Source organism: Macrobrachium rosenbergii, chromosome 48, assembly GCF_040412425.1.
Source record: "Macrobrachium rosenbergii isolate ZJJX-2024 chromosome 48, ASM4041242v1, whole genome shotgun sequence".
NCBI lineage: Eukaryota > Metazoa > Arthropoda > Malacostraca > Decapoda > Palaemonidae > Macrobrachium > Macrobrachium rosenbergii.
Window position 1 is genome coordinate 61341861 of NC_089788.1, and position 12687 is coordinate 61354547.

General features: G+C 39.6%; 2 protein-coding genes across 3 annotated transcripts in view; one reads left to right on the forward strand and one right to left on the reverse strand.

Annotated features, from left to right (window-relative positions):
* LOC136831453 (facilitated trehalose transporter Tret1-like) overlaps positions 1–12687 on the forward strand; it is a 280303-nt gene that overhangs the window by 114705 nt on the left and 152911 nt on the right. For both annotated transcript variants that reach the window (XM_067091927.1, XM_067091928.1), the window contains 2 exons: positions 5521–5615; positions 7967–8062. The gene's annotated coding sequence lies outside the window, so the exon portion shown is untranslated. The remainder of the gene's footprint in view (positions 1–5520; positions 5616–7966; positions 8063–12687) is intronic.
* On the reverse strand, positions 269–928 carry LOC136831117 (high mobility group nucleosome-binding domain-containing protein 5-like). The gene has a single exon (XM_067091071.1). The coding sequence runs from the start codon at positions 926–928 to the stop codon at positions 269–271; it is 660 nt and encodes a 219-aa protein (XP_066947172.1).

Here is a 12687-nt window from a genome sequence, read left to right on the forward strand (position 1 = left end):
TTTTGCATTTGAAGTTTGCAAGGGGAAATCTTATGGTTTATTGTTTTTCATGTACTCAAACGAATAATTATTCCTAAGCTATTTACCTTAGGAACTGAGAGCAATTTGTCTCTGGGTATATCGCCTATTAATCGTCTTCCACTGTATGATGTTTATTTCCCTTTGTCTGGTAATTGCCTTGCCTCTGGTGATGCCTTCCGTCTGCCTGATGACTGGATTCTTCTGTGTGACCCTTTTCCTCTTGCCGAATGATTTTTCTCCCTTCTGTTTAATGACTGTGATTCTCCTCTTTGTCCTTCTCTCTGTGATTGTCCTCTTTGTCCTTCTCTCTATGATTGTCCTCTTTGTCCTTCTCTCTGTGATTGTCCTCTTTGTCCTTCTCTCTGTGATTGTCCCCTTTGTCCTTCTCTCTGTGATTGTCCTCTTTGTCCTTCTCTCTATGATTGTCCTCTTTGTCCTTCTCTCTGTGATTGTCCTCTTTGTCCTTCTCTCTGTGATTGTCCTCTTTGTCCTTCTCTCTGTCATTGTCCTCTTTGTCCTTCTCTCTGTGATTGTCCTCTTTGTCCTCCTCTCTATGATTGTCCTCTTTGTCCTCCTCTCTATGATTGTCCTCTTTGTCCTTCTCTCTGTGATTGTCCTCTTTGTCCTTCTCTCTGTGATTGTCCTCTTTGTCCTTTTCTCTGTGATTGTCCTCTTTGTCCTTCTCTTTGTGATTGTCCTCTTTGTCCTTCTCTTTGTGATTGTCCTCTTTGTCCTTCTCTTTGTGATTGTCCTCTTTGTCCTTCTCTCTGTGATTGTCCTCTTTGTCCTTCTCTCTATGATTGTCCTCTTTGTCCTTCTCTCTGTCATTGTCCTCTTTGTCCTTCTCTGTGATTGTCCTCTTTGTCCTTCTCTCTGTGATTGTCCTCTTTGTCCTTCTCTCTGTCATTGTCCTTCTCTCTGTGATTGTCCTCTTTGTCCTTCTCTCTGCCATTGTCCTTCTCTCTGTGATTGTCCTCTTTGTTCCTCTCTCTGTAATTGTCCTCTTTGTCCTTCTCTGTCATTGTCCTCTTTGTCCCTCTCTCTGTGATTGTCCTCTTTGTCCTTCTCTCTGTCATTGTCCTCCTTTTCCTTCTCTCTGTGATTGTCCTCTTTGTCTTTCTCTCTGTGATTGTCCTCTTTGTCCTTCTCTCTGTCATTGTCCTTCTCTCTGTGATTGTCCTCTTTGTCCTTCTCTCTGTGATTGTCCTCTTTGTCCTTCTCTCTGTCATTGTCCTTCTCTCTGTAATTGTCCTCTTTGCCCATCTCTCTGTGATTGTCCTCTTTGTCCTTCTCTCTGTCATTGTACTCTTTGTCCTTCTCTCTGTCATTGTCCTCTTTGCCCTTCTCTCTGTGATTGCCCTCTTTGTGCTTCTCTCTATGATTGTTCTCTTTGTGTTTCTCTCTGTGATTGTCCTACTCTTTGTCCTCTACTCTGCGACTGTCCTCTTTGTCCTTCTCTCTGTGATTGTCCTCTTTGCCCTTCTCTCTGTGATTGCCCTCTCTGTCCTTCACTCTGTGATTGTCCTCTTTGTGCTTCTCTCTGTGATTGTCCTCTTTGTCCTTCACTCTGTGATTGTCATCTTTGCCCTCCTCTCTGTGAATGATCCTCTTTGTGCTTCTCTCTGTGATTGTCCTCTTTGTCTTTCACTCTGTGATTGTCCTCTTTGCCCTCCCCTCTGTGAATGATCCTCTTTGTGCTTCTCTCTGTGATTGTCCTCTTTGTCCTTCTCTCAGACTGAAAACGTATTCCCTCTGTCCAGTGACTGTGTCCTCTCTGTCTGATGACCCGTGTTTTCCTGTTTTCTTGAGGGACAAGGTCAACCCGTTTCTCATTCCGAATTGTCATTCCACATCACTTTATTTAGCCAGTTATTTCTTAGAATGAATCTGCTGCAGTTTATTTATGTGGGAAGGGTATCATATCTTACGCGTTTCCTTTCCCTTACAGTCCTTAGAAAATAGCTCATATGGTTGTTTTTGTGTCTGGAAATGTAACTAAAAGCCAAGAGAAGCGAGACAATTTCTAGGAAGGTTTTAGGTGGCTTAATATTATCATAGGAATAATGCGTGACGAATTTAGAAATTCTAAGTTACATCAAAAGCGGACCTGTTGATATCCTCTGAAGAATTCACAAAATAAGACAACTTTTTTCGAGATGCTTAAATTCATTCATTATGCAAAGCATCAAAAGCTCCGAAGATCATCAGGGTAATTCTGGAAAGTGTTCCATTGTTTTCTCGAGTTACAAAATCTCATAAGCAGATCACAGAAACCTTTCCATAAGTCTTGCATCTTTGTTTTTCGTATTCACAATTTAGCTATGTGATGGCAAATATTGGCATTATCTATCTATCTATCTATATATATATATATATGTATATATATATATATATATATGTATATATATATAATATATATATATATATATATATATATATATATATATATATATATATATATATATATATATATATATATATAAATATATATATACATATATATACAGTATATATGTGTATATATATACATATATGTATACATTTATATAAATACATACAAACGCATACACACACGTATGTGTTGGTGTGTGTGTGTGTGAGGATGTATGAAGAGTTATTGGGCATCAGTGAAGTCTCAGCCTTAAAACATGCGTCCCTGAAAACAGCACTCCGTTCCCTGAACTAAGAAACATAGGTATTGATTCGAAAGATTCGACATATAATTCCCTGAATTGTATCAGAAAAGAAAATGCTACGAATAAAAACTGAAGAAAACGCTGTCAAACATGAAAGTCTGAGATTCCACAAAACATCAAAGCTTGGTCTGCAAATACGAACCTCAGCTTTCCCTCCCGTTTTCTGTGAGGAGGGAAAATCCAGGAAATATAAAAATACCGAAGGCATTATTGCCCCGGATCTTTGTCCCTCTTTAACTCGGAAATTCTGGAGCCATGGAGAGAGGGAGAGAGACTGAGATAGACGTAGAGACTACAGCATTACAGAAGTCTCATAACCTTGCAGTGCCTACTTGTGTTGCCGTTCTCATTTCTCCCTCCGCAAGAGAGTTTTCCTTTTCTCTTTTGTTTGCTTTCCGAATATTTCCTCCGCGTTTAATGGTTTCTTGTTTAATATTGACATTAAGACTTCTTTTATTTCCCCTTTGGAGGAAGGCTGTGAACACACACTTAACCTTTCTTGCTTTATACTGACACGTCACGAAAATGGATGTTTCTCGCTCGTCCTCTTTTTTGAGCAGAAATTCTCTCTCTCTCTCTCTCTCTCTCTCTCTCTCTCTCTCTCTCTCTCTCTCTATATATATATATATATATATATATATATATATATATATATATATATATATATATATAAAATATATATATATATATATATATATATATATATATATATATATATATATATATATATATATATATATATTGAAAAAGTAAACGTTTCGATTCGGAATCTTCCACACAAAAATTCTATCATTTTAACTTATAAAAAAGAAATAAAATACCCCAAGTCAAAACTGAAGAAAACGCTGTCGGACATGAAAAACATTCCACAAAACAGCAACATCAAATCTTGGTCTGAAAATAAGTAACCCAGCCTCCCTTTCCATTCCATTTTCTCTGGAGAAAGAAAGTTCGCGAAACTTCACACGACATTTAAAAATGTCGATGGCATTGTTTCCCAGGTCTTTGGCTCTCTTTAATGCGGAAATTCCGATGCCATGAGTGATAGAAAAAGAGAGAGAGAGAGAGAGAGAGAGAGAGATTGGAACACAACAGAAACGGAATTACCTTGCACTGCGTACCTGTTTCATTCTTATTGTTCCCGTAAACGAAACATTTTTCTCTTCTGTTTGCATTCCGGTCTTACTCCAAGTTCAATTATTTGTTTCCTAACATTGACAATTAGTTATCTTTTCTTTCCTTTTAGGGAAAGACCATGAACACACTAATAACCTTTCTTGCGCTCATTCTGAAAATTTCTTTATTTATTTTTCTACAAAGAAAATCTGTCTTGCGTACATCTATCTACTATTGATCTCGGAAATCGTTTCCTCAAGACTTCATGCGAACTGGAAGAGATTTATGAAAGTGTTCTTATTGTGAAAGGATTCGCAGGAATCTTCATACCTAAAGTTCAGCTAAATGTAATTAGAAATGAGGAAAGTAAAAGCACTGTGCTTCATTTTTACTTTATGCTGTTTTAGTACTGAAGCACTGTGTATATGAATTGGATAATTCATGCAACAGGTGTACATACGGCATGAGAGGTATTCTCACAAAAAAGCATGAATGAGAGAGTATATATTGCCTTTTATGAACCTGATAACTAAAATACAAAAATCCACGAAACACGAGTGAAAAATCTATGAACGTGGAAAACATTTTCCAAAACCGGTCTTAAAACTTTTGTATTTCTCCTCCTTTCCATTGATCACATTCGCATCATTTCGGGAACGGGCTGAGAACTTCTGTATTTTCTACCAAGAAACTACCAATAATCAGACTCCAGTTCCCGAAATCACGAGAGGTCCTTTCATCAGGACGCCTAATAACTGACTACTGGGGACGTGGTGGTCCTTATTGCAGCTGAGCCTCGATCCTTCCAGAAGGTTCTTGTGGCTTCCTCATCCCTTGGCGTGTTGTGGCAGATGTTGATCGGAAGGTAAAAACCTCCCTCACAGAGACGATGTAGATGTCTGGTTACAGCGTTTGCAGGAAATGTTTACATTTTGTAGAAATTATCGTCTTGATGTATGTGGAACCATGAAATAAGAGCGAAAGACAAACAGACGGGCGGCGGCAGGTTGAACAAAACAACAGATACAAAAATTAGAGAATGAATATATTAAAGAAACGCAGAAGGGTAGAGAGAGGGAGAGAGGAACAAAGATAGAATGGGGAGGAAGAGAGAGCGATAGCAATTTAAGTTCGTTTTAACAAAGCACAAAAGAGACAATCTCTTTGAGTGTTGTAGCTTTGTCTCGAACGATGTCTCATCGTCATTAAGTTCCTTTGATCCATTTTTCCACAAGACTCTGAAGAGCACCTTTGAGACGCTTCCTCTTGTATACGCTTCAGTCTGCAGATCCTCCAATTTCCTTGTTATTTTGGTTATACTCTCTAAACCAGGATGGTTTCAGGAAAAAAAAACAGTTGATGTCAGAAGCACCCATAACTTCCTTTGTAAAATCAAACTCCGGCGGCCTCCTATTACTTCTTACATAGACGCCTTTGATCCTTTATGTTGGGAGGTCGACGTGTGCCTCATGCAGTTGCTGTCTAGGAAATGTGGAGGCTAAAAAGCTAGGGAACTTTAGGGCACTAGGGGTCATTCTCCATTACAAATATGGAGGAAGAACGGGGCAGTGAGTGCAATCTTGCTTTCGTTGAATCCGCCCGCTTTTACATGGAATGAAACAAAGAGTGCATCTAATTTTCATTGTCTTTCCCTTTTCACTAACAAATTCTTCTCTTTTCATTTCAGTCTGTGGGTGGGGACCTCCACGGGAAGCACAATTCCAGCGCCATATATGCCCCTGTGACCTGGAAAGCAACATGGTTCAAATTCCACGGTTCTAGGTAAGTTATCATGTGAGGTATGAGTTAGACAGGCCACGCAACCTGATGTTGATTGTGAAAACCTATCATAGAATGGAAAGGTATTCCACTTTAGGGACATCCACCTATCGCATAATAAAAGAGAAATGCAGTTACAAGAAAAATTTCTTCGGTTTTTCTTTGTTTATCATCAAGTCGGTTCCCTCTATGAATGTTGGGCCTCAAATCAAGTGGAGACGAAAACAATAACGTCATGGTAAGACAAACAATATTGTCCAGTTCAGGAAGAATGAGAGAGAGAGGGTGGGGAGACGATCCAAAAGTAGATAAGCTATAAAAAGTTTGAAGAGAAAAGTTCCTTAGAACATCTGGTGAAAAAATTTTTCAAGTCTAAAAGCCATTTTTGTAAAGTACAAAAATAGTCATACTTGGGGCAAATGGATCAAGGGCAACAAATGAAATACCTTTCCGTGACAAAGGAAGGAGCAGATCGTCTGCCATTAATAACAACTGAAATTGGTTAAAAAAAAAATGGAAAACATTCCTGTGAAAGTGCAAAGAGAAAAATGTAGGGTGCGCAATACTCAGGAGATAAAAAACAAAAGATTATTTGCCAGTGGAAATAAACGGAATGGGGTGAAAACAGAATTTTCCCTATCCTAATCAATCTCGCCACTGAAGCAGGTGGTTGCACGTAACATATTTGACGGTAGCCTAAGGCGGGCTCCAGATGTTGCCCAGGCTCTTTGCCATAACCTCGGTGTGCTGTTCGCTGGGTTCCGCACCATGAACTGTAACACTCGATGGAGCATTCATTCACTTAAACAACGCTACTTTTACTCATGTTCACTTAAAAGGTGTTTCGAAATAACTTAATTAAAATGAATTCTGACTGGCGTTTTTTCATTTGACTGACATTGCATAATATTTAAACACTTAATGTTTTCTTCTAAGCAGAATCTATCACGGAATACTTTCATTTCTCATAGAAAGTAACTGCTAGCTTAGGCAAGAAATAACCAACAGAATTCTCTAAAGTCAGGGCAGATAAGAATATTATTCCGAGAACTAAATCAACAGAAGAACTTTTTTTATTCTCTTGAGTCAAAGTGAGTAAGAACACAACTCCGGGACCAAAATCAACAGTGCAGACTATTTTGTTTCCACAGCTGGGTGTTATCCGTTCGGCGAGCGGGGTTTACGAGCGTAATCTCCTTGTGACGATGGAATGCATTCGAGTTTCAGGTTGAATTTCCACCAGATGAAGACATTTAGAATACACTAACTTGGGACAGGTTCAAGAATTCGGAGGCTGTGTTATTTTAGAAGGCGTAGGAAGGAGAAGGAATTTTTCTTTTTTTAAAACTATTAGTTTTGTTTGTTTTTCATTAAAGAAAGCGATTTTGAATTGTTTGAGTGATCTTTGCATGAATAGGGATGTATGACTTCAGACACTGCTATTCATGGTGTGCATATTATTTGGATGCTTTTGCAGGGTCGAATGGGTTAAACAGTCCCTCTCCCGAACCAATGACCACCGCACTGTGGCTTCTGGAACACACGTTTCGGTAATCTGTGAAGGCCGGTAATTGCCATGAGCTCTCCAGTCCGCTGGGGCAGATCTTAGCAATGAATAAAATAATCGTTGAAATAGGAGGGAGAGACAAACAGACAGTCAAGGTATGTAGACAGAGAAATAGATTTAGTCGTCAGTGAATGTGTGCGTTATAAAAAAGCAAAAGGATATACAGAGAAAGGGAAAATCATAGGAAGCGGAGGAGGAGAGAATGACAGTAATTCAAGTTCGTTTTAACAGAGTATAATCGGGACAATCTCCTTGAATGCTGTCGTTTTGCCTCGAGCGATGTCTCATCGTCATTAAGTTCCTTTAATCTATTTTTCCATAAGAATGAGAAGAGCGCCTATGAGAAACTTCCTCATTTATTCGCCTCTGGCGGCAGGTACTCCGTTTTCCTTGTTATTTCGTTAATGTTTTCCATAGAAGGAAGGTTTTAAGGAAAGACAAAACTCAGGCATTGTCGCAAGCACCTCTAACTTCCTTTGTGAAATCAAACTCCGGCGGCCTCGTACTACTTCTTATATGGGAGCCTCTGATGTCTTATGGAGGGAATTCGACGTGTGCCTCATGCAGCTGCTGTCTAGGAAATGTGGAGGCTATGAAGCTCGGGGACTTCAGAGCACTAGGATTCATTCTCTATTTAAAAGATGAAGAAAGAAGGGGGGCCAGTGGAATGCAGTTTTGCTTTTCTTTGAAGCTACCATATTGTTATTGGATGAAGAAAACAAATGCATTTCATTTTCATTTTCCTTCGTATTTTTATATCCAGTCAATTCTTCCCTTTTCATTTCAGTCAGTGGGTGGAGGACCTCCATGAAAAGCACAATTCCAGCGCCATATATGCCTGTGACCGTCTGAAATCAACATGGTTCAAATTCCACCGTTCCAGGTAAGTTATCATGTGAGCTATGGGTTAGACAAGCAACGTAACATCATGTTGATTGTGAGAAACTAGCTTATAATGGAAAGGTAATCAATCCACCGTAGATGCATCCACCTAGTGCATAATAAAAGAGTAACGCAGATATATACAAGAAAAAACTTTTTGATTTTTCTTTGTTTATCATTAAGTCGGATTCCTCTGAATGTTGAGCCTCAGATTGTGGAGACAAAAACATTGACATCATGGATGGAGAAACTGTGACAGTATTGTCAATTTGCTAAAGATTGAGAGAGAGAGAGAGAGAGAGAGAGAGAGAGAGAGAGAGAGAGAGAGAGAGAGAGAGAGAGAGAGGGGGAGGGAGTGGGGGGTGCGAAGATGCCAAAGTAGATAAGATAAAACAGCAAGGCTGCATAGACAGAAACAGACAGATAGGTAGATGGAGGTCTGATACCGAAAGTAGAAAAATAAAGCACCAGTACTTACACAGACTGACAGACACATTCAGAGATTTCCTATTATTTTGTGTAATTAAACCCAATTAATGACATCATGGACTTTCATTTTTTTCTATAAAACCGAGACCAAGATGAGATGAATATGGAACAAACATCAATCCAAAAGAGATGAAACAAAAAACTGAGCAGGAGCGTAAAAGAAAGTTTTGCAAAAGGTTGAAAACAAAAAAGAAATTCTCATCACACTTTGCGTGGAAGTTATACCAATTTGTGTCGCAGTTGTAACATTAGTGCTCCAATCTCTCTCTCTCTCTCTCTCTCTCTCTCTCTCTCTCTCTCTCTCTCTCTCTCTCTCTCGCAGTCTGCGTGATAATTACGCCAGAATTTTCCGCATGAAAAAGGGTAAAAGACACGTCAGGAAAAAAATTGTGCTGACATTTGCGAACGTTAGGGACAGTTTGATCCTTTGGCTCTTTAGTGAATGTATGTAGCTTTCAGTTACAGTAATTAATTTTACTCCTATTCAGATAAACATTTAATGAAAATTAGGAAACGTTTGATCCATTTCCAGTTCAAAAACAAACTCTTTGAAAAGCGACACCCTGTAATATGTTGGAAGCTTTTGCATTACCTGTCAAAGTTGTCGCTTTGGGATTTATAGACTTTGACCTGTCTGTCCCTCTGGCTGTCAGGTTTTAGTTTTCTTTAAAAGAAAACTGGAGATGGCTATTTGTCTGTCCGTCCGCACTTTTTCTGTCTGCCCTCAGATCTTAAAAACTACTGAGGCTAGATGGCTGCAAATTGGTATGTTGATCATTCACTCTCCAATCATGAAACATACCAAACTGCAGCCCTCTAGCCTCAGTAGTTTTTATTCTATTTAAGGTTAAAGGTAGCCATGATCATGTGTCTTGCACCGCTATAGGTGCCGACAACACAGGCCACCACCGGGCTGTGGGTGAAAGTTTCATGGGCCCAGGCTGAGAGTTTCATGGGCCGTGGCTGTGAGTTTCATACAGCATTGTACGCTGTACAGAAAACTCGATTGCGCCGAAGCAAATTCGGCGCATTTTTTACTCTTTTTTTTCTGCTCACCTGTGTCTGTTCATTGTTATTAGAGAGTACATTGCTTGTGGAAGGGAAAAATTATGTTACCACCACGTACTATTTTAATTCAGCCAGTGATCAGAATTACTTTACTGCGGCTACAGACTCTAAGATAGAACAGAACCAGTCACCCTACTGAGATCGTGACATCATCTTCACGTAGGGAAGAGACAGGGAGAAGTTTAGTGCAGTAGAAGAGAAAATAGCGAGGCAGAACCACTTGCCACTTTGTGTCCACCAAAGAATTTTGCTTTGTAACCTCAGCATCTCTGGCAGTGATTGATTGTTTTACTTTTACCCAATAAAGCATTTCGTAGCAAAAGCTTTAACCAGGTTCCCAAGATTGGTAACATTTTTCTCTTTTATTATCGCACATTGGCAACATTGCCTCAGCCCTGCCTCAGCATTAGCAACAAGAGGACATGCAGTCCGTTTACTGGCACCAGACTATCTTCTCACGTCAATGGCGTCATTAATGGAATCCAGCGCTCTCATTAAAAGTCATTAGCCACCAGGGAATTATATTCAGTCTGCAAATGGCGGGGCTGTCTGGTAGTCATGCTCCTGTGATTGCCTGTTTGTTCGTGCAGTGGGCTGATGATGGAGAAGACTGGTACCTTACACAGGAGGAGGGAAGGGAGGAAGTAGGGAAGGAAGGATGACTGCCCCTGGAACGGAGTCCCAAAAAAAGACCAGACTCAATTCCCATTCCTTCTCTGCTGCCGATAAATATTTAACCCTCTCTTGTGTCAGAAAGATACTTTTTCTTTTTATTTTGATTATGATGATATGTTGATGATGATTTTAATTTTTTATTCGCTCTCTCTCTCTCTCTCTCTCTCTCTCTCTCTCTCTCTCTCTCTCTCTCTCTCTCTCTCTCTCTCTCGGCTGTTAACTCCAGATAAAAAAGACGCCTCAATATATCGTTGGAGGAGTGGGAGGAGGGAGAAGATCCTAATGAGAAGGAGGAGGTAAAGAATAAAAAGGCATAGGAGTTAAAGGAATTCTGTGACCTCTGATAGGAAGAAGATCGATTGTAGGAGGAGGAGCAGGAGGAAAAGGAGACCAAAAAGAAGACCGGGACTCGGATCCTTCTCTGTCGCTTCCGACGCTCCCTTGTCCCAGGAGTGACTCGGAAAGAAAGTTTTTCTTCTTTCTATTTGTTTTTGCTTTTCTCCCCAAACTATTTCTTTATTTTATTTCAGCCACATATTTTTGAACAAAATTTCCTGACTTCAAGAGTGAATGTTTGTTGAGATGCAGAACCAAAACATGAATAAAGATTACCGATGAAGAGGTTAAGCAAGAATTCACTTGACTGAAATTTGAGAACTGGGTCAAGAAGAACTTGAGCGGTGGGATGGAAGGAAGATTAAGCCAAGTTATGATTTAAGGAGGATATTTAAAACAATAATACTCCATGAAAAAAAAATCAAGCATGAAACTGGTAAGGTAGCTGGTGCAAGTGATTTAGGATGGAGTGGGATTTGCATAACGCCAAGAAGAGTGATCATTGAACCAGAGTAAATTCATAGAAGGAACTGAAATAAATCGAGAGATTTTGTCGCCATGCCATAATGATAGACAACTCTTTACAGAAAGAAGAAACAACAGAATGCCTGACTATGTAATAGTCAGTATGACCATGTGGGTATGCCCTGGTCAGTAACTTTTCTTTCTTTTATTTAATTGTTTTACATTTGCATTGTCTCTCGTCATTCTGTTAAGAGAAATCAGTAGACTCAAATAATTCAGTAGAACTCCATCGGAATTAAGAATGATATAAACATAATCCAGTGCCTTATTTTGAATCCTTCTGACAACTCCCACAGCCAAATGACAACAGGTTTTACATGCTGCTCTATAGCAAGAGCCCGTGCTAGCAAAACCTGGCTCAGTCAAACAATACGAGCAAAGCAACAATTTTCATCCTGGTGCTTCCGGTTTCATGTCAAATTGCTATGAAGTAATTACACAACTCTGGTTTTTTTGAGTAATCTTCATCCCGAAGCTCTTCGGAAAGTATCGAAAGAAAGTATACAGTGAATTACATTTCGGTTGCGTGAATTGAAGTGAAGTCAGTTTCCTTACCTGGAATGCACACCGTCGCCTTTGGCATGGAAAGAGGCGGCGGTGGACACAAGTCGTCCTCCGACTGCAAGGATCGTTGATCACTCCTTTTTTGCTACTGCAAAGCTTCGGAATTCTCCTCCTGTTCCTGTTCTCCCGGACTGTCGTAACCTTCCTTGCAGTAAGAAGTCGAAAGCTCCCTTGCTTCCTTCTTTCCCTTATCTTTGTCTAGCGTTCTCTGGCCTAGGCAAGGACAGGGCATCAGGCTTTCTGTCTCATTGACCTTTAATGGTAAATAAGACTGTATCTTATCTCTGCTGCTCTCAGGTATAGAAATACATACATACATAGGTATTAAACTTTAAAATTACTCCCCAAAATTCTCTAACAGTCGGGTCCCTGTTCAGTCTTAGATCACCTCAGTCTTTATCCAGTATCATGTACTTGCCTCAGAAGTGATCACGGGATATACGTGGGGTGCACGCAGAGGCTGCTGAAAGTACGTATTGACTCCCACAGGTTATCTAATCCTGATCCTGAGCAATCAAATATATAAAATGACTCAAATTTTGTAAGACTTACATTGACAGCAAAGATTTTTCTGTCATAGGCCGAGCACATAACAACAATGACCTTAGAATCGATAATCATAAACGGAGACCATACCTTCGTTAAATGCTAAGACTTCCTCAATACAACTGTTTATAGCCTAGCACGGGTAACTGGGTTCCCACACTTTGTCTATGTAAGTTAGTCACTGTCTCTTTCATGTAGGTGGGTTAGTTCAAGATTTTCAATTTTCATTTTCTCTTGGTGCTTCTGTGTATGAATAAAGTGTTTAGTTTTTAGCAATTTTGCTTCCAAAAATATTTTAACATTAATATCACATACCAGTAGCACGTCGGAATAATTTGTGATAACAGTATACAGACATCTTCCGGAAGAGCTGTTGTTATACGGTGTTATCACAGAGTATTCTGATGTGATTTTGTGTTACAA